A 22,761-nucleotide genomic window follows, 5' to 3' on the forward strand; every position below is an offset into this window, starting at 1 on the left:
GAATAGTCCTTGCTCAAGAAAAAACCCTATCAAATTCATGAGGTTATCATAAATTTAGTTGACTTGAAGACGCACAACACATGACCTTATTAAATGTCAGGGTGATCTGTGCTATTAATGATGAATAAAGCTAAATGACAAAGCTCTAAATACATAAAAATGAACCACGTTGCAAATGCAATATATGAAGGTTGTAGAGATAAGACTCATAGACTATATAACAAAATAGTATTTATTTTGCTGGTATGTTACTACAATATTTTCAAATCCAGAATGGAGGAAGACCTAGTATAAAATTAAACTAGTTAAACTACTCCAGACACAAATAATTACATTGTTTTAGAACCCAAATTCTGGGATAAGAGCTACATACAATAATCTATATACAGCCACCCTTCCTTACTTCAATACAACTCTCTTCCAAATACTGTACAAATGGTACAGATGAGTGGTTAATTTTGGATATGTCATTAAGTGAAAGAAAATTAACCCACCCAAAGTTATAAATAGAGCATGAAGCACAGCTCTTACAACTAGTTATCAGAATAACCAATCCCTGTGCTTTATTTCCATACAGCCCAGTAAACGCACATGAAATATACACCGAGAGCTTAAAAGTCCAAGAAAGGATAAGAAAAAAGACAGGCATGATAGTCATACTGGTGCAGTACATAATATGTCACAGTTGTTTGAGACACAGAAAGAGGAGTTAGCACCTTTCCTGTTCCCAGAAAAACAACTGTTATGATACTTGGCACCAACAATGAACTACCCATATTCTTCTTGTAGAGAACTCTGTGAAAGGCAAGTATTAAAGTATATAACTGCACAGTTCTTAAATATTCAGTTAGGTTCTACCTATTCTTTGATTTTTTTAAGTCTTCAAACAGTTTTGTTGAGGTATTTTATGCAGTGATACGGGAGATAGAAATGGAACATTCTGATGCTACATGACTTCACCAATTCTGTTCAGTAATGAGATAGAAACCTTCGTATTAACCCTCCGTCAGTCTTGACGAAATACATTGAGAGGCATAAAAAATGTTATAGAAATATATTAGCAATTGAGGACACACCTCATAAATTATTATATTATAATTTACATATAAAGATAGCAATGAATGTAATGTTTAAATCATGATACTACCATAAGGGAAGAACAGGGAAACAGATGACATATTTGGGAAAGGCAGTTTAAACCATGCCTAATCGGACCATAGTTCTCCACCTGTCTTTCAGCATGACATTAGTTCGCTCTTTGAAGTCATAATGTTGAAGAATTTTAGTCCAGTTTCCTACTCCAAACTTCTGCACACCATCTTTAAGTTTCTCATCTTCTTCACAACTCCATCGCTTTTAGGGAAAGGGAAAAGATAGTGTTCAAAAACAGACCCTTTAAAATGTTTTAATCTTTCAGTAATGTGCTGAAAAAACCTTTAGTTCCTGGCAGCTTGAATTATTAGAGTAAAAAGTTACATTATCAAGTCTTTCGTGTGCTTGCAGACTATAGATGTATAGCATTTCAAGGACTTGCTCTCCAGGCCATACTAAAGTAATCAATTTTTGTAGAACATAGATTTGCTGTCTTAACTGTTTTGGTGGAAAGTTCTACAAATGTCATACTTTACATAGAGAGTCTCAAACCTGATGCATAAATGCATAAGAGTCATCACATACATCAGGGGTGTTAAACTCATTTTCATCAAGGGCCAACTATAATTGTTTTTTACATAGTAGTTGGTGTTCTTTAGATTTTACCCAATTTGGGTTCCCAGATGTTATTGAGTGACAGCTTCTTTCAGTTTTGATAATCTACCATGTGGGCTGGAGATAATGGGAACTGTAACCCAACAGCCCTTGTAGCTCTGAGGTTGGGAAAAAGTTAAAGGACATCTTAAACTTAAACCTATAAAGCCCCAAACTGTTTACACCCAGACTATTTGAAAAACTGCATCTCCACATACAAACCAGCTCGAGCTATGCAGTCTGTGGAGAGGCCCTGCTTTCGGTCCCACCCCTGTCTCAAGTGCAGTTGGTGGGAACGAGAGAGGGGGCCTTCTCTGTGATTGCTGCCTCTGGAACTCCCTCCCTAAAGAAATCAAGATGGTCCCCTCCCTCTTCTCTTCAAAAAGCTTTTAAAAACCCATCTATGTACTTTAGATTACGGAGAGGAGGAGGATTACGACATCTTTGTATATACCCTCACCTAGTTGCTGACACCTACTTTTACCTGTTAGATGCTACATGCCATCTTCGTTTTAAAGTTTTGAGTCTAATTTTTAAGAGTTTAGAACTTACTATGTTGTACATGTGTGCGTGGTATTATGTTATGTTTATTTAAGTTTGCTGTTTTATAATCTTTATTAAGTTTGTTTACCCATTGTTTGACTTGTTATTTGTTGTTTTGGCATTGAATGTTTGCCGCTATTTTATTTCCTCTGGAAACCCCCAAGTCCCCTTGGGGAGATAGGGTGGGTTATAAATAAAGTATTACTACATTATTATTATTATTATTATTATTATTATTATTATCATCATTATCATCATCATCATCATCATTATAATAGTCAGGGATCACATCACAAGCCTTGCACCTAAATTCAAACTCACTATCCTGACTAAACAAACTGCACCCTTCTAAATGTTACTGTATCATCATTTCCATTAGCTCTAGTTAAGATGTCGAATGAGGAGGAATGCTGGAGTTGTAGCCCAACATTTGGAGGGCCACATAAAATGGCATGGTGGTTTGCATTCGTCCTGTAGGCCCTGAATTATATTATGGCCAGACTTTTTTCTAAGCTGGAGCAACCACAAAATGGCAATTACTTCATTCCTGTATCTGTATCATACAAGTCCCTTAGTTACAAACATCTGACTTATCATTCATAGTTAAGAACGGGGTGAAACAACAGGAAGTGAGAGGAAATCTATCCCTAAGAAGGAAAATTAACACCTGAAAGAGTTATAATGGGAAAAGGGTGTCTCCTCACCAATCCTGGTTTCCACCAAAACCCAAAATTTTCAAAATCCAATTGTCACAGGGACAGAAAGTGAGGGGAAATTTTCCGAACAGGGACATAGATAACAAAACCAATATTACAGGGGTGCTAAGCCTTCCCTATGCTACCCAAAACTTGTTTTGGCTGGAGTTACATTTTAAAAAATCCTGTTCTGACTTGCATACGAATTCAACTTAAGAACAAACCAAAAGAACCTATCTTGTTCATAACCCAGGGACTGTCTATGCTGTGTGATCAATGATGTAGGACATGACTGTGGACTGACCTTTTGAATGATATTTTGGACTCCAGAACTGTACGGTCAAGATACAGATCCATATACCATATGATAATTAACCACAATAGTAACTAAGTGGGAAGCAGAAGATTGATATAAACAACTGCTATGATATTTAACAGTAATCACTACTGACATGAGCAAGTTCAATTCACTTGGAATATCAGAAGAGCTAATATCTAGTTCAGGTTTCAATAACAAAGAATGTGGATGAATAAAAAAGTCATATGCCTCTTTATTGTAGGAGAAACTTGGGATTGTTGAGGAAGGAGACAGATGTAAGCCAAGGGCTGCCAGCTTCCCAAGCTCAATGAGCCAAGAGCCTCTCCTGCCAGGCTTTGAAGTCTTTGCCAGGCCTGAGCACAGAGGAGAATTATGTGAGGGCAGGAGCTTTTTGCCTTCCTTTGGCTAAGCAGTTTCAGCAAAAGTGCCAAATGGAGTGACACAGGTAACTACGGGACAAAGGGCCTTTTCAGTGATGGTGCCCCAATGGTAAAATGCTCCCTTCAGTGACAGTTTCACCTGGTCTCTATGCTCTTTTTGGTGTCAGATGAACACTTTACTGTTCCAGGGCTTCTGTTTTGTGCTTTCTGGGTCTTTTGCAATCCTGTCACTGGTTTTAATTTAGTTTTTAATCTGTTTCAAATGTTGTTTTACTTTGTATATGTTATGATTTTAACTTTTAATGTAAACTGTCCAGATTATTATTGTTATTGGGCAGAATGTAAATATTGTAAGTAAATAAATACATGACAATACCACTTTGTATTTCCTACTAATTGAGACATAGAAATTACCTTATATGCTGAGTAGACTGTCTCACTGTTTAAAATAGAAAAAGCAGCTAGATTACCTTTATCTGACATTCTCTCTATTTATGCATTTGTAAAGTCTTGAAGAATTAGGCTAATACTGTAAACAAAAGCTTGTAGGATGGCCACATGCAGCAAACATATGTAACATCACTTTAATGTGATTTTATAAAATGATTTTAGAACCTTTCCCATTCATACCTGTTTTTTTTGACCTGTTGACGGCCACCTTTTTGGACTAATTTCAATATCCTGCAAATCTTCCTTCTCTAGATAAGGTAAAGAAAAATAGGCATTTCATATTCTATAAACTGATATATTATTAGTAACATGATGCTGAGACATGGCTAAGCATTAGTTTAATGCAGGCTGTTTTGTACAAGAAGATTGACTTTATTACAGCTGAACTGTAATATCATAATAACAGTAATGAAATAGCCTTTTATGTAAATGCAATGGACATTTATTGCAATACATACTTTGAACAGGGACGAGTGTTTTTTTAGAATTTAAAACGTGAAAGAAGTGCAATGAAATTAGTCCCAGGTAAAGGCACATCCATGACTATCATTACAGATCTATTACTGAACAAGTACCATTTGATTCTTTTAGTCTACATATGTTTCTGTATAAAGTATTTCTTGGGACACAAGGAAACTCATAACCCAACACATTTAAAAATGGCAAATACAAAAACTTAAAACAATTTAAAACCATTGCCATATATACTCAAGTATAAGCAGAGTTTTTCAGCACTTTTTTTTTGGCTGAAAAAGCCTCCCTCGGCTTATATTACGGTTGGCTTATACTCACCCTGCTCCCCGGATTCAAACCGCCAACCTTTCAGTCAGCAAGTTCTGACTGTTCTAACCTGGTGCGCCACCAAGTTTAACGGTTTAACCTGGTGCGCCACCAGGGGGCCCTTGCTGAAAAGCTAGGTTTCTACTAATTCTCTATATGACAAATCAGGACATACAGTTACAGTAAAAGCATTTCCCATTGCTTCAGTTTTAAATAGTCATGCTGATAACATTATCTAAAAAGATCACAGGAAATTGCCATGTAAAAGACTCATTGTCATCACCATCATTTTGCTTAATTTATATCCTGCATTTCCTTCCAACAGTGAGACTCAAGGTGACTTATAAATTAAAAGTACAATTAAAAAATATAAAAAGTCTAGGATCTAGAACACTTACTTTGAAGAACATTTTGTTTCCTGGTTCTTGGTTTCAGTGAAGATTTTGCCTGCTCTGGATTAAAAAATGTTGTTTCATCATTCAAGGAATAAGACTGCTGATCAGATCTGTAAAGGAATAAGAAATACTGGTATTTCAGACTGTGAACCTTAACTGTCATTGGATATATGCATGGACAAATTAATGTAAAGATTGTATAATATAAGAATTAATGGTAACATAACAGATTTTTCATGTGCCCCCTTTTGCCAGTTTGCTAGAAAATGTAATAGTGATCTCAAAGTATAAGCAGTATGAGAACTCATGCCTAAAGTTCTAGGCATTACTATATGCAGTACTATAATATCTTTCTGAGCCTTTACTCAGAAAATCTACCATTATATCCTCCCACAGAACCTTCTTGGCAAGCAAGGAAACACCTATGCATAATTCAACCAAATGATATGGTACTAACAGAAATGAAAAGCTAATATTTCCTATTCTGTGCCAATAAGAAACCATTCTAAAGAGAAAATATTTCAGATCTAAGCAGGATATTCAAAGACAGGAATTGATATTGAAAATGGAGACAGCAATGCAGAAAGTGATGGTGGATCTATTTGGATAGTTACTTTAGGGGCAGAAAATACATTGGATGACTTCTCCAAGCTTGATTTATGCTACTGATTGGTAGGAATTTTGTTTTATATATTCTTGTTTTCAGTGACCATAACATGTATTTAGATATCTTTTCCAAAGTTCCCTTGAATCATTGATGTCGTTTCTAGGTTTCTTATCCTAATTAGGTCTGCATTTTCTGTCACTTGGCAATGTGTGCCTGTAGGACTGTACACCCTTTGTATGCTCACATCAATCTGCCTTCCAGTGCAGCCTGGCTTTGTGCATATAACTCACTAGGCAGCTTGTGCGATTTTCTCCATTTGTCTCCTGCATAATAGTTTTTAAATTATTATTTAGAGAATTTTTACCCTGCTCTTCACCAACAAAGCACTCAAGCGGCTTACAAAATATTAATTTGCCCTCAAGATTACAATGTACATAAAAGATACTATTACAAAACACAACCCAAGGCTTTAAAGAAAAAAGAAAAATATTTTTTTACTGCAGCAAAATGGTAAAGCATAGATATCAGGAATATCAGCATAAATCTACATACGTTTCTGTACTGTCTACATTTTAATGAAACTTTGGCAACAACAACTGTACTTCAATAGCAAGCCATTACAGTACTAACCTCCGTGTCATTTCAAAGTACTTTTCTTTCTTTTCTTCAATTAATTTATCAAATTCTATAGGTACCATGATTTTTCCTGTACACCTGCTTTCTACCTCCTTTGTAGCTTCCTGTAAAACAAAACAGTCTTATTTAAAGCCTTTTATACTAATTTTCAAATGGTTGCTATGTGCCTTCATATGTGTAACAGTGTTATGGCACACTGTGGGAAAGATTCATTCAGAGGGAGTTTTAAAGATAAAGCCCTAAATGCAATTGTTAGTCCCAGTTTCAGTACTTATGTATGTTTTAAATGAATCCATGTTGACACTAGTGTGTTTAGGCCAGAAGTCTTCTGGAGTAGTTTACCAGCACAGATTTTATACTAAGAATAGCACAGTAAAACTGTATCTGATCCAGGCAAACAATGTCCATAGGAAGTCTTTAAGAACCAGAAAACCAATGTAATTTTTATCATATCTACTGTTCCTTTGGAGGGGCAGAAGTTCTTCTGGGATTCTGGGAGGGTGTTTTTTGAGACAGGTAGAAGGTGGTTTGCAAGGATTCCTGCGAGGATTTTCCTAGTGGAGGTTAGAAAGGAGATATCCTGAGCGTTTCCAGTCTGTTCTTTCCCATTTTTCAAAAGGGCGATGATAGTGAAGTCTATTGGGATTTTCTCAAGTCACCCACATTTTTTCAATGAGCTGGTGGAATTGTTGTGTCAGCTTAGGTCCACTCTCTTTAAAAACTTCGGCACAGATCCCATCAGGTCTGCTGACTTTCTTCTTTTTTTGTTGGCTAATGATGTTGCTGACTTCCTCCAAACTAGGCAGTGCTGCAAACTCACCCCTAGTTTGTTGATGCGGGATTAGCAAGAGAACTTCTTTGGCCACATTGGAGCTGTGGTTCATGAGGTTATGGTAATGCTCTTTCCAACATAGTGCAATTGATTTTTTGTCCTTCTGATGAGTGTAGAAGGTGTATGCCATAAGTTCTTGGTCTGTAGATGGCCTTGGTGGCTTAAAAAAAATCCTTGAGCACCATGGACATCTGCAAAGTATTGAATTTCTTCAGTCTTCAGACAGACATCACACTCAACTCCTGGAACAATTTCATCAGTGTTGCCTCCAAAAAATCTCGCAAATCTCTTGGGAAGACAGGTGGACAAATATCAGTGTGCTGGAAGAAGCAAAGACCAACAGCATTGAAGTGATGCTCCTCCACCATAAACTCTGCTGTTCTGGCTACTTTGTTTGAATGCCCTATCACTGTCTCCCAAAACCGTTACTGTATTCCCATGTTAAGAACAGAAAACAGAAGGTTGGTGGACAGGAAAAGAGATTTAAAGATGGTCTTAAATCTTAACTTTAAAAAACATAGACACTGAGAACTTGGAAGCCCTGGCCCTTGAGTGTGGTAACTGGAGGTCAGCTGTGACCAGCTGTCCTGTAAAATTTGAAGAAGCTTGAATTGAGGGCAAAGGGGAGAAACGTGCCATGAGGAAGGCGCATCAAGCCAACCCAGAACGAGACCGCCTTCCACCTGGAAACTGATGCCCTCACTGTAGAAGAACACGAGGATCAAGAATAGGGCTCTACAGCCATTATATATCCACTGGAGGGCCATCATCCTCAGACAACAAGGGATTGCCTAAATAAAAGTAATATTTTTTATAGTAGAACGTCACCACTGAGAAGGCCCTCTCACTTTGTCTTCAGAACTTAGCTGGACTTCCTGGCAGGCAAACAAGCAGTAGTGGTTTGGGGATTGACTATGACTCTGGAGACCGTAGTTTGAATCCTTGCTTGCAATCTCTCAACCTCAAAAGGAGGCAAAAGTAATCCCCCTTTGAACAATTCAACAAGGAAACCCTGTGACAGGTTCACCTTTGGGTCACAATAAGACAGAAACACCTTGAATGCATAGAACAATACAAGCAAGGCATCTATGGATGACTTTCAGGTCCAGATAAAGTTATTTTAAACCACTAACATTAAGTGTAATGCATTGGTTCTCAGGATTTTTTTTGCTATTTTTTGCACATATGTTGATAGATATATTTCAAAACACAACATTTAAAATGCTAAATAAACATTAACAGGATTTTTCAGTTCAAAGTCATGAGGATTTTGCTTTGCTTTTGAAGCCATCATATCCAATGTTATTCTTTTTTGAGTATCTGTTTCTCTTGTTTTCAACATACCTTAATTAGAAAATTATTAGATTCTTCATTTAAGAAAACAGTGATGTAGGACTTGATTTTTTCAAGCAGAAGTTTGAAACTGAAATGCCGAAGAAAAGGGTGGTATGGATCTTTTTGTTTTGTTATGGCACACAACTTCATTCGCAATGGCTAAAATAAAAAAAAATCAAAACATATTGTCAGTGTTACTTACAGTTATCTATTGCATCCTTATGACAGATAAAATGAACATTTTAACCCCATAGAATAGACTTAATGAACCAGTATAACTTAAATAGATGTATTTAACTGGGTGTTTCAGAAATCAGGAATACATGATAACAATTTAGAATGTATAACCTGGAGTGACACATTGGTAATTTATTGGTACCCATGAGCCCTTCATATTCAATATTAAGAATACATAGGAATAAGAAAATTTGCCCAGTCCTGACTTACCAGGTATTATTTACTGTGAATGACAAGGGTCTGTGGATCAAGACATACCAGACTGATGTTTCCATTGAATTCCTGTAAGCAATCTCAACTCTGAGAAAACACAGCCTGTTGTGCCTTGATTGACAGGATCGATGCCTGATATCCTGTAAACCAGGATGAGACAAGGTTTCTTATTTCTCTCTATTCTTAACATTATTGAATATGTAGAGATCATGGATACAAATAATTCATCAATATGTAATCCCAGGAAAAAGTAGACTTAATTAAGTAGCTGGCCTAGAATCTCAGTCTTGCTTTAGGCCATATGTTTTTACAAGCAGATACACTGGCAAAAATACTAGACGTTTTAGATGAGGAATGGGCAAACCCAGGCCCAGATGCGGCCCCTTGGGCTCTTTTCTCAGGCCCTCCTCTCTCTCACCATCTTATCCTTCCTTCCTTCCTCCTCTTCCTCCATCCCTCTTTCTCCTTCTATCCTTCCCTTCCACCCTTTCATCCTTCTTTCCTTTCCTTTCTCCTTCCCTCTTTTCCTTTCTCCTTCCTTCCTGTTTGTCTTTCCTTCCTTCTGTCTTTCCTCCCTCCCTTTTCTGCCTCCATTCTCTTCCACCCTTCCTTCATTCCATCCTTCTCTTCCTCCCTTTCTTCTTTCTCTTTTTCCTTCCTTCTTTCCCCCTGGGGGATGTTTAGTTGGGAGAAGAGAAGGTAAAGAGGGAACATGAGAACCAAGTTTCAAGATTTAAAATGGTGTCCTATTGAGGAGGAGGGGGAAAACTGACTTTCTGCTGCTCTAGAGACCAGGGACAAGGGAGCCATGGGTTCAAATGGCAGAGAAAGAGATTAGACTGAAAAGATTAGGAAGAACTTCCTGGACAGTGGCATAGGCTGCCTCTGAGTGTGGTGGAGTCTGATTCTTTGGAGGCTTTTCTGCAGAGGCTGACTTATCAGGAGTGCTTTGATTGTGCCTCCCTGCATGCCAGGGGGTTGGATTGGATCGCCCTTGGGGGTCTCTTCCAACTCTAGGATTCTATATCAAAAGTAGGCAATACGGGGTCTAATGGATACTTTTTCTCTCCTGTCCACCATTTCATCCTGACCAAGGTCAACCCATTTGAGATCCAAATGTTTCCTGTCTTTCCTTCACTTTCTGCTTCTGAAAGAGCAGAGGAAGGGGAGGAAAAGGCAACAAAGGAACTTGGGGAGAACCCCCTTCCTCCCAGCCCACTCTGAGCCACCATGCCTGTTTTAGATAATTTCACCTTTTTCTATTTGAGAGAGTTTCAGAACAGACTATTTCACTTATCAAGTATTACCTCATTTGTGAGTGATTCTGGAAACAACCGTTCCACCACCTCTGTAGCCTTATTAAAATATCCTTTCTCCATGTATACTGCTACAGCCTGTAAAAGAAAAAGAAAACCTGAACATATTATTTTCTGACCCATAAAATCAGGCTGGTAAGTAGTGGAGAATAGCCTCTCAGATTTTTTGAACTACAATTAATATGCTCAATGTTAGGTAATGGAAGGTAGCCCAACAGAGATGGCAAGTGCCAGGTTGGGGAGGACTGCTGCATTCTTTCTAAGGAATTTGTGATCATTATTATATATGCAACTTAATATTATGACAAATCTAGTGCTCTATTAACCACCTACCTTTAAAAAAATTAGACTTATGGTGACTTATTTTTGCTTCATCTAACTAACAAGTGTTCATGAAGTAAGTAAAGAAAAGGCATTCTGACTTCCTTCCATAGCAATACAGATATACAAACAAACCTGAATCTGAATCAAGCGCTTGATATCTTCATGAAGTTTCTCTTGTTTGCTTTGCACTTTTAGAAATGAAGTCCAAACCAAGTAAGCATTTTCTAGTGGTGAAAGTTTTTGGTCACTGTTGGTATGACAATCTCATGAGGATATAAATTGAGAAAGGTTAATAAGTATCACATAATACGTCAAATATTAAAAATGTTCAAACACCAATTTCTCATTTTTACAAGAAGACAGGCCTCTCTTGTTGTTTGCACATTGATGTGGTTAAACTAGTGCAACCAGATAGATATTACATTTGTGTCACTGTTTCGAGCTAGGAATTCTTAAATATCCCATTTGCAATATTAAGAAATGATCTGTACAATAATACACTGTACCAGTTTAGACTTGGTAGTAATCAATCAGATTTTCTTCCAGTCAGAAACTCTAGTACACTACTCAAATCTAGTCTTTCCCATTGGGTCCTTTATTCCTTGTAGGAAAAGGCTGAACAAAGAAATCAGAAGGGTATGAACATCTTGGTATGAAAAATATTATTGCTAGAAGACATGCAGACAGAGAGTTTCGTGCCATATGACATATCCTTCAAAATGCATAAAATCATCATCACTACAACAACAAACTAAGAACAACTTCCAACATCATCAAGACGAGTCACAATATTTAACAATTATTAATTAACCCCTTCCATAAGTTATTATGTGAACAGTCGATAATACTGACTACTGTTCAAGGTATACTCAGCAGTCTATTTGGGATTTAGATTCAACAAATAATCAAAATTTAGGAATATGTATGGGGAGAAGAAACACCACACTCTAATTCTAGAGAATATAAACACAAGATTATTTAATTTTTTTGTGATTCAAGATCCTAGAACAGAAGACAAAAACACCTTTTAAAGCAATTATTTTAGAACTGCAGTATACACCATGAACAGCACCTGTATCATTAAAAATAGCAGCAACCCCAATATTACTATATTAGCTCCTGTGTAGTCTTTTGCTACTAATATCAGCCTTTGTTACTTAAGAATAGTTGTTTGCCTGTCACCATTCACTGCTTCACTAACATCTACTGCATATTAGAAGAAAGTATTTTATACACTGTTTATTACTCTTGAATTTATTCCATGTTGATGAAATATGTGGATTTTGGATTTTTATGGCTAAACAAGGACTGTTTTTTATGCACTTGCCAGATTAAGAATTTCTCCACTAAAATACAAGTTCAGGCTTCAAAAAAAAAAAAAAAGATAATGGCTGGGAATATCTTTCTCATTTTTTCATTGCTTAAAGAAGTAAAAACCTTTTATTTGGGGAGGGGGGGGGAATCAGAATTTATACATTCTTTTTAGAACCTCAAATGAATTCCTAGTGCTCTAATGTATTCGTGGACAGCCATGAGGCTGCTTGTGTCTTTCTTTGCCACTGAGCTGTAATGATACGCAAGTCATCTGGCACAGGATTTGGAAATGGATTCCTCACTATTTTCCAGGTAGCTCCTTTGAGGCAGTAACACAGACTTGATGTTTGTGAACATCTCTCATTGTTTAGACAAGAAGTGTCTGACCATTACTCATTTTCTTAATTTATTCCACTGTTTTGGGTGGTCTACAGCACCAATGTTTGGAGCAGAAGAATCTCGCAATAACTATCAAGAGCACACAGCATTTTACCCCACTCATATTTACCTTTTCTTTCCTTTTCTTGACAATATAGTAGGATAGACTTTTAAAGTCAAGGAACACTTCTCTCAAGAGAAGGATTTCATGCTGTTTCATGCTCTGCTACTCTGAAGCACCATGTGAATGGATGGCACTGAATAATCATAGCAGCCTCATCTGATTACTGGGCTGTTGTAGGTTTTTTTCGGGCTATATGGCCATGTTCTAGAGGCATTATCTCCTGATGTTTCACATGCATCTATGGTAAGCATCCTCAGAGGTAGTGAGGTCTGTTGGAACTAGCTCTGAGGATGCTTGCCATAGATGCAGGCGAAACGTCAGGAGAGAATGCCTCTAGAACATGGCCATATAGCCTGAAAAAATCTACAACCACCCAGTGATTCTGGCCATGAAAGCCTTCGACAATACACTCATCTGATTAATTTGTCTGCAAATTACGAGTTACTGTGGAACGTGGGAGACAATAGAAGCATCTTTTACCGATTGACTTTCCTTCTCCGATATATGCCAACAGCTGACAAAGGCACACTGTTTTCATCCGATGAGTTTCTATTTTGTGTAACCCTTTAATAATAGCTGAAAGAAAGAAAGATATGATTAGTTGAATTTTGTTCCTGCAGTGGCACTGTGTGGTTACCACTATCAGCAACCTTGACTGTAATCCAAAGTCATTATTTGATTGTGCCAAAGTGATGGAACTTCCTTGCAATTGAGCACTGAGGGGCAATTTATATTTAGTTCTTGCCACTAAGGCACTTTCACTAAAATCTATGTGACTGGCCAGACATCCAAAGTAATTCTCTGTATTTACATTCATTCCCCTTTACAATGTATTTTATGGTTGTTCAAAACTGCAGAGGGAGACAAAGTTCAGGATATTCAATTCAGTCTTAAGAGTACTGAATGATGGCATAGTTTGGAAGTAATCTTTGGTGGTAACAAAGAAAGCAATGAGGTTTTTCTTTTGCAAAATAACAGAAAGACTGACCACATTGTTACTTTAAACATTGCTCACTTTAGGTTCATTTGGATCATATTTGGTTCTGGTGCTCGCTTCGGCAGCACATATACTAAAATTAGAATATTTGGTTCTGCCCCTTTCCTAAAACATTATTTAGAAAGTAACATATTGGTAACATGCTACTTGTAAAACCAGATACAGTGAAGACATCTGCCCTTGCGCTATGCTACTCTGCTGCTGAGTACGCATGCCCAGTGTGGAACACATCTCACCACACTAAAACAGTGGATGTGGCTCTTAATGAGACATGCCGCATTATCACGGGGTGTCTGCGCCCTACACCACTGGAGAAAGTACACTGCTTAGCCGGTATTGCACCACCTGACATCCGCCGGGAAGTAGCAGTCAATAGTGAAAGGACCAAGGCAGAGGCATCTCCAGCTCATCCCCTGTTTGGGTACCAGCCAGCACGTCAATGACTTAAATCTAGAAATAGTTTTCTAAGATCTACAGAGACACTTGCTGGAACACCTCAGAAAGCGAGAGTCCAAAAGTGGCAGGCTCAAACCCAGAACCTCAACCAATGGCTGATATCAAATGAGAGATTCCCCCCTGGGCACACAGAGGACTGGGTGACTTGGAAGGTGCTGAACAGACTGCGCTCTGGCACCACAAGATGCAGAGCCAACCTTCGGAAATGGGGCTACAAAGTGGAATCCTCGACATGCGAGTGTGGAGAGGAGCAAACCACTGACCACCTGCTGCAATGCAACCTGAGCCCTGCCACATGCACAATGGAGGACCTTCTTTCAGCAACACCAGCAGCACTCCAAGTGGCCAGATACTGGTCAAAGGACATTTAATCAACTACCAAACTCACAAATTTTGTATCTTGTCTGTTTGCTTTGTTCTGTTAGAAATGTAATATAATTGACTGGTTGCCCTGACACGACAAATATAAATATAAATATACTTGTAAAATAACATTGTGACAAATGAATGTTTTGAAACACATTAGTTTTTAAAATTAGCATCCAAATCTTTCAGTGTTGGTTATAGGAGTAACCAGTTCCTGATCCGCTTCCCAAATGAACCATTTTCAAACGTTCTACTTGATCTCTCCCTCACAGCATGGTGGCCATTCTGAGATCTCAGAGACTTGGCTTTACTAGATTAGAAAGCTTTGAGTATGGACTGGAAGGTAGAAAGGGTGTGCTTGAGTTAAGAACTAGCCTAACTAAACTACAGAGGGGCTCATCACCAGAAGGGTGACAAACTGCCCACAGCAGCCAAGCAGAGGCTTGGGGCACCATAGGCATCAATTTGCAAGGTATTCAAGATGGCACCCTAGACTGGTTTATTGGATGTCATGCTTCTGGAACCAATTCATGTATAGGAGACATCAAAATATAACTGTATTGTCAAAGGCTTTAATGGCCAAAATCATGGGGTGCTGTGTGGTTTCTGGGATGTATGGCCGTGTTTTAGCAGCATCCTCTGAAGATGCCAGCCACAGATGCAGGCGAAAGATCAGGAGAAAATGTTGCAAGAACACGGCCATACAGCCTGGAAACCACACAGCACCCCAAAATATAACTGTATAGGCATATGGAAAGTTAATGTCATGTCTTTATGTCTTCAGTGACCCAACTGTGCCATCTCAGAGAGAACTATGTCATTTAGAAGATGCTATGAAGCTTTGGGTTGCTGTGAGTTTTCCAGGCTGTATGGCCATGTTCCAGAAGCATTATCTCCTGATGTTTTGCCCACATCTATGGCATCCTCAGAGGGTGTGAGGTCTGTTGGAAACTAGGCAAGTGGGATTTATATATCTGTGGAATGTCCAGGGTGGGAGAAAGAACTCTTGTCTGTTTCAGGCAAGTATGAATGTTTTGCAATTGGCCACCTTGATTAGTATTGAATAATCTTGCAGCTTCAAAGCCTGGCTGGAATCCTTTGTTGGGAGGTGTTAGCTGGCCCTGATTGTTTCCTGTCTGAAATTCCCTGTTTTCTGAGTTTTGTTCTTTATTTACCATCCTGATTCTAGAGGTTTTTTTAAAATACTGGTAGCCAGATTTTGTTCATTTTCATGGTTTCCTCCTTTCTTATGGAATTGTCCACATACTTGTAGATATCAAGGGCTTCTCTGTAAGCTCACATGGTGGTTGTTAAAAGTGGTCCAGCATTTCTGTGTTCTCAAATAATATGCTGTGTCCAGGTTGGATCATCAAGTGCTCTGCTATGAGCACAATTCAAAGTACTGGCTTTAGCCCATAAATTCCTAAATGTTTCTGGTCTAGCTTACCTATCCAAACGTATCTCCCTTTATGAGCCAACTGGAGCATTAAGATTGGCTGAGGAGGTCCTGCTCTCAGTCCCACCGCCCTCACAGGCACAATGGTGGGGACAAGAGACAGGGCCTTTTCGGTGGTGACACCTTGGCTTTAGAACTCCCTCCTCAGCAAGATCAGATCAGCCCCCTCCATCTTGACATTAAGAAAACTACTCAAAATGTGGCTTTTTAGCAAGCATTGGGAGAATGAGATGAAGCAGACATGTCAGCTTCAGGATTGTTGAGATGTCCAATGTATTTTGTTTTATATTGCCTATGTTTGATGTTTTAATAGTTTACTGGTTTTAATCTGTTGTTATGTGCTATTTGAGTTATGTGGTATATTTTATATTTTGTGAGGCATTGCATTTTGCCATTTACTTTGTTGTGAACCACTTTGAGTCCCCTGAGAAAAGCGATATATAAATAAAAATAATAAATAAATAAATAAGGCTGGCTCCTCTGGTTGAATTAGTCTGCAGTGCCTGTGAGAGATATGAAGCTGTTGTTTAATTGTTCAGCCGCTTTCGACTCTTTGTGACCTCATGGACCAGCCCATGCCAGAGCTCTTTTGGCCATGACCACTCCCAGCTCCTTCAAAGTCAAGCCAGTCATTTCTAGAATACCATCCACCTTACCCTTGGTCTGCCCCTCTTCCTTTTTCCTTCCATTTTCCCCAGCATCATTGTCTTTTCCAAGTTTCCTGTCTTCTCAATATGTGGCCAAGCTTTTTTCTTTGCCTCTAATATCCTTCCCTCCAACGAGCGGTCGGGCTTTATTTCCTGAAGTATGGATTGGTTTGATCTTCTTGCGGTCCAAGGGACTCTCAGAATTTTCATCCAGCACCACAGTTCAAAAGCGTCTATCTTCCTTCGCTCAGCCTTCCTTATGGTCTAGCTCTCACATCTATAGGTTACTATGGGGAATACCATTGCTTTAACTATGCGGATCTTTGCTGCCAGTGTGATGTCTCTACTCTTCACTATTTTATTGAGATTGGTCAATGCTCTCCTCCCAAGAAGTAAACGTCTTCTTATTTCCTGGCTGCAGTCTGTGTCAGGATAATTGAAAGTATACATGTATGTTTTTCAATGTGTTTCAATATGTTTAACAATGGTGTTCATATGTATTCAAAATGGATTCAGTTATGTTCAATTGTATGCTAGAATTTGTTTTTGCTAGAGGCAGAGAGAAAAGACCTTGACAGAAGTAAGATAATGGTTAGAATGGTTAGAAGAAGAGAGTGAAGATATAGATATGAAACTAGAATATATTTTCTTTATAGGGAAAACTAGGAATCTAGACAAGAAATGGTATAATAAAATAGACAACCCTTTTCTAAAAAACATACTGGGAATATGGTCTAAATATGAAGAAAAATTAATACCATCTATATCCCCATTAACACCGGTGTTGATTACAAATAATTTCCCCATAAATCTCAAAAAGGAGTTGGAAAGTGAATTTAAGGAAAAAGGAATAACGAAATTAAAAGATTGGGAATCAAAGATGAAAAATATAGATGAGATAAAGGTCCAGTTATTAGGAGGGAACATTGGATGGTACAAAGTTCTACAACTTGAAAGATGGTTAAGGGAAATAAGAAAGAAATATAAAGGAGAGAGAGAACTTACCAAATTTGAAGAAATGATTAACCAAAGGGGAAGTAAGGAAGGAAAAGAAAGAACAAAAGGTATAACAAGTGATATCTACAAAATGCTGCTGGAAGGAGTCCAGGAGGAGGACCACCTTAAAAGAATGTGGGAGTTAGACTGTAATAAAGTAATAGACCCACAAAACTGGAAAGGAATGTGGAATATGCGTATTTTAAAAAATATGTCAATAAGAATAAAAGAGAACTATTATAAAGTGGTGTGGAGGTGGTACCTCACACCAATCAGATTAAATCGAATTGACAAGAAACATTCTAAGCAGTGCTGGAGGGGTTGTCAAGAAACTGGCACATATATACACATGTGGTGGTCTTGCAAATATGTTCAAAAATTTTGGGAAAATGTATTTCAAGAAATAAGAAAAATCACCCAAATAGAGATAACAGGAACACCGGAGATAGCACTGCTGTCATTTATTGACAATGTTAAAATACCAAAAGAACTAAAAGAATTAATTGCCAATCTGGTCACAGCAGCAAGATTATTAATAGCTAAAAAATGGAAAGAAGGAGGGGAGTGTCAATTGGAAGAGTGGTATAGGGAGATCTGGGACATCGCAATAAATGATAAACTGACAGGAAACATTAAGGTTAAAAGAGGATTATCAAAAAAAGATGATTTTGGGAAGATTTGGGGGAAATTGATAGAATATGTATATATAGAAGGTAAGGGGACCAAACCTGTAATAGAAACAACTGATTTTTGGGAATAAATATTGTAATTGGCTGGTCGGGGGTGAAGGGTCAGCACTGGGTGATTGGATGTATTGAAAAAAAAATGTCCTTTGAAAAATAAAAAATAAAATGTGGAAAAAAAAAAGTAAGATAACAAATTCCCTCTGTCTGGGAAAGAAAAGGGAGGATCCAGCCAGCCAGAGAAATGAGATAAGCAGATGGTCCAAAAACTGTTGTGTGTGCTGTGATTTGTAGTCTTCAAGATGTAGCCCGCTTGGAAGTAGACCTGTCTTTAGATGCATTAAGTAAACTTTGTTATTTTTGAAACTGAACACTGCAGTGAGTCCTAATTTGCATCTGTGTGATCTGGTAACCTCAATTCCGCTGTGCATAGACCCCAGGGGTCTCACTCTGATAGTCTGCACCTGCAGAAATCTTTGTGCCTAGAAATACAAAGTCTGCCACTGTCTTATACGAAGTGTCACAAAACAGTGGAAATATCCTCAGGATGAGATTTTCAGTGATGGATGCAACCGGTGCCACGACTAGAGTGGAGTCCACACCATCTTTGACTATTTTTTTTAATTTCAAAGGTGCCACTGGTCTTTGCGGTAGCTTTTCACACAGCAGCTTTGTGTTTCCAGAAGTACACAAGTAATAGGAATAACAAAAATAACAAGGGATGAAGCCATGTATGATCCTATGAGAGCCATAGAAAGGAATGCTGTCACTATTGGATGATGACTTTGGAGGCCACAGAAATCCACGGGATAAGCTTGCAAGTCACACTATCTCAGCCTCAGAGGGAGGCAAAGGTAGACCCAGTCTGAACTAATCTGATTTATTTATTTTTTATTTTGTATGAAAAGCATTACATAAATTAGTATAAAACTGATAAAAACAGATGGAGCGCAGGCGGTTAAATATCCTTTGACCAAAAATGGGCAACAACAACAGCATTGTCTGTAGCCTCCAACAATTCTTCACCAGACCACCTGCTGCAATGCAACCTGAGCCCTGCTACATGCACAATGGAGGACCTCCTTGAGGCAACACCAGAGGCACTCCAAGTGGCCAGCTACTGGTCAAAGGACATTTAATCAACTACCAAGCTTGCAAACTTTGTGTTTTATTTGTTTGTTTGTTTTGTTAAAAAATTCAATGCAACTGCCCCTGACATGATAAATAAATAATCTATGTATTGTCGAAGGCTTTCATGGCTGGAATCACTAGGTTCTTGAAAAAGAAAATGAAGGAAGACTGCCTTTTCTAGATGTCCTAGTTATCCGCAAACCAGATCAACAAATGGGTCACACCGTCTACAGAAAGCCCACACACACAGATAGATATCTACATAAAAGCTCCAGCCATCACCCAAGTCAAAAAAGAAGCACCATTAAAGCCTTGGCAGACAGTGCAAAAAGAATCTGTGAACTCCACCTCCTCCAAGATGAACTGAACCACCTCAACTGGGCTCTCCAGGCCAATGGATACTCCACCTCAGACATCAGAAGAGCTGCAAGACCAAGAACAAGCCACAAGAGTAAAGATGAAGATCCACCCAGAGGAAAAGTGTTCCTGCCATACATCAAGGGAACCACTGACCGCATAGGGAAGCTGATGAGGAAACACAACATACAAACAATCTACAAACCCACCACGAAAATCCAACAAATGCTACATTCAGCAAAGGACAAGAGGGATCCTCTCACCTCTGCAGGAGTCTACTGTATACCATGCAGCTGTGGACAAGTCTACATAGGGACCACCAAACGCAGCGCCCAAACACGAATCAAGGGACATGAAAGGCACTGCAGACTACTTCAACCAGAGAGGTCAGCCATAGCAGAGCACCTGATGAACCAGCCTGGACACAGCATATTTTTTGAGAACACAGAAATGCTGGACCACACCAACAACCACCATGTCAGACTACACAGAGAAGCCATTGAAATCCACAAGCATGTGAACAATTTCGACAGAAAGGAGGAAACCATGAAAATGAACAAAAACTGGCTACTAGTATTAAAAAAAAATCTAAAATTAAAACAGCAAAACAGCAGGGGGAAAACAATTAGGGACATCTAATCACCTCTCAACAAAAGATTTTCCCAGGCTCAGGCAGGCCTTCAAATGCTAATGAAGATGATCAGTTGAAACATTCACACCTAGCTCCAGCAGAGAAGAGCTCTTTGCCCCACCCCAGCCATTCCACAGATATATAAACCCATTTTCCTAGTTCCAACAGACCTCACTATCTCTGAGGATGCTTGCCATAGATGCAGGTGAAACGTCAGGAGAAATGCCTCTAGAACTCTACTCATGGCTCTTCGAGCAAGCCTTCAACTGAGTGGTATCATTGGATCGACTCTGGAATGGATTATGACTACGATGCGACTATGACCCCAGGATTAGACGAAGCGGATTTTTAGCATAAGTATATGTTAGGTAGTAGTAGTGTGTATGTATTGTCGTGATTCTTTGTACACTGTCTTTCTCTGTGTTGTTGTTCACCGCCACGAGTCGCCCCTAGGGCTGAGAGTGGCGGTCAATAAGTGCAAGAAATAAATAATAAATAAATAATAAATAAACATGGCCCTATAGCCCGAAAAAACCCCACAAGAACCTAATAAATAATCTTATTTCTCTCACATTTAGCAGCAACTTCCTGTCGCACATTTGGGGGGGGGGGGGCAATGCCAGCTAGCTTGTAGAGTTTGTCAACAGGTGTAGATTTAAGGCATCCTCTGATTATTCTATATGTTTCATTCAATGCTGTTGACGTGCTTGGCATGGACGGACTTATGCCAAACAGGGCAGGCATACTAGGCAGTTGAGTAAGACAAGACTAGGGCAACTAATGTGATTAGGAAATTTATAGAGTGGGCATGGGCCAACTTGGACCTTCCAGGTGTTTTGGCCTTCAACTCCCACCATTCCTAACAGAGAAATAAGATTATTTATTAGGTTCTTGTGGGTTTTTTCGGGCTATAGGGCCATGTTCTAGAGGCATTTCTCCTGACGTTTCGCCTGCATCTATGGCAAGCATCCTCAGAGGTAGTGAGGTCTGTTGGAATTAGGACAATTGGTTTATATATCTGTGGAATGACTGGGGTGGGGCAAAGAGCTCTTCTCTGCTGGAGCTAGGTGTGAATGTTTCAACTGATCACCTTGATTAGCATTTGATGGCCTGGCAGTGCCTGGAGCAATCTTTTGTTGAGAGGTGATTAGATGTCCCTAATTGTTTTTCCCCTGCTGTTTTAATTTTTAGAATTTTTTAATAGTAGTAGCCAGTTTTCGTTCATTTTCATGGTTTCCTCCTTTCTGTTGAAATTGTGGCTTCTCTGTGTAGTCCATGGCTTCTCTGTGTAGTCTGACATGGTAGTTGTTGGTGTGGTTCAGCATTTCTGTGTTCTCAAAAAATATGCTGTTAGGAATGGTGGGAGTTGAAGGCCAAAACCCCTGGAGGGCCCAAGTTGGCCCATGCCCATCCTAGTAGGTTCTCAAACTTATAACTCCCTCCAAATCCCGCAGAGTCCCGCGAGACCGGTTCGCCAACCGTCCCCTCCCTCACTCACTCAAGGCCAGATCGCGGCTCCGCTCGAATTCCGCCCAGTTCTCCTCACAAAAATGGCGGCAGAGGCAGCGGCAGGCGAAGTCCAGCACCCAGCCAGCGACAACCGCCTCCGCCTCGGCCTCCACGGCGGAGAAGGGCGGCAAGCGGGGCCTGGGCTTCTTCTTTCCAGGAGCCGCGCTCGTCTCCGCCTCCTCCATTTTCATATTTCGCGCAGCCAGCCTCTCGCGAGGCCCCGCCCCGTTTGCTGACGTCACTGTAGTCGCTTGTTTTGGCCACGCCCCCAGAACGATTTCCCTGCTAAGCCTCCTCGTGGCGGAAGTTTCCCCGTCGCCTGGTTCCGGTCATGGAACATCCGGTTCGCCAGCGTTTCCGGTGTGTGATTGAACCCGGGAGGACGATTCTCCTCAGTCTAGGTTGACGACGCGTGTCTTCCAGTGCTCTCTTTCTTCTTCCATTGTTGTCCTCTTCCTTCTTTTCTCCTCCCTTCTCTTCCTCTTCCCTTCTCTCTGCTTTCTTTTCAATCATTCTTTCTATTTCTTTATATCTTCAACAGCCGCATTCTGTGAAGGGATAACTCTACAACCTTCGCCACGTTAAACTGTTAAGTCTTCTATCTATCTATCTGTCTGTCTGTCTATCTATCTAAATAAATAATAATATTTATTTTATTTATTTACTTTATATGTATACCGCAGTTTCTCAGCCCGTAGGCTGTGCGGTTTACAGCCAGGTCAATATACAAAGTGCGGTTTACAGCCAGGTCAATATACAAAGTGCACAACATTAGCATTTAAAACAGTAACTAAGGCAACTACGTCAACTACATCAATATGACATCAATACATCCATATAACTAATCCATCACGTCTCATCAGTAAAGTCATAATCCGAATTTCCTCGTCCATTATTCCAAGTTCCAA

General features: G+C 39.3%; 1 protein-coding gene across 1 annotated transcript; it reads right to left on the bottom strand.

The window, feature by feature from the left end:
• Positions 1-214: 214 nt before the first annotated feature.
• TERF1 (telomeric repeat binding factor 1) lies at positions 215-22,102 on the bottom strand. The gene is made up of 9 exons (XM_060772746.2): positions 21,843-22,102; positions 13,105-13,200; positions 10,941-11,071; positions 10,476-10,562; positions 8,728-8,877; positions 6,546-6,655; positions 5,312-5,418; positions 4,314-4,381; positions 215-1,353 (listed from the first exon to the last, which is right to left on the bottom strand). Exons 1-9 carry the CDS (start codon positions 22,042-22,044, stop codon positions 1,195-1,197), a joined length of 1,110 nt encoding a protein of 369 aa, XP_060628729.2. The 5' UTR covers positions 22,045-22,102; the 3' UTR covers positions 215-1,194.
• Positions 22,103-22,761: the final 659 nt, after the last annotated feature.

Source organism: Anolis sagrei, chromosome 4, assembly GCF_037176765.1.
Source record: "Anolis sagrei isolate rAnoSag1 chromosome 4, rAnoSag1.mat, whole genome shotgun sequence".
Taxonomy (NCBI): Eukaryota; Metazoa; Chordata; class Lepidosauria; order Squamata; family Dactyloidae; genus Anolis; species Anolis sagrei.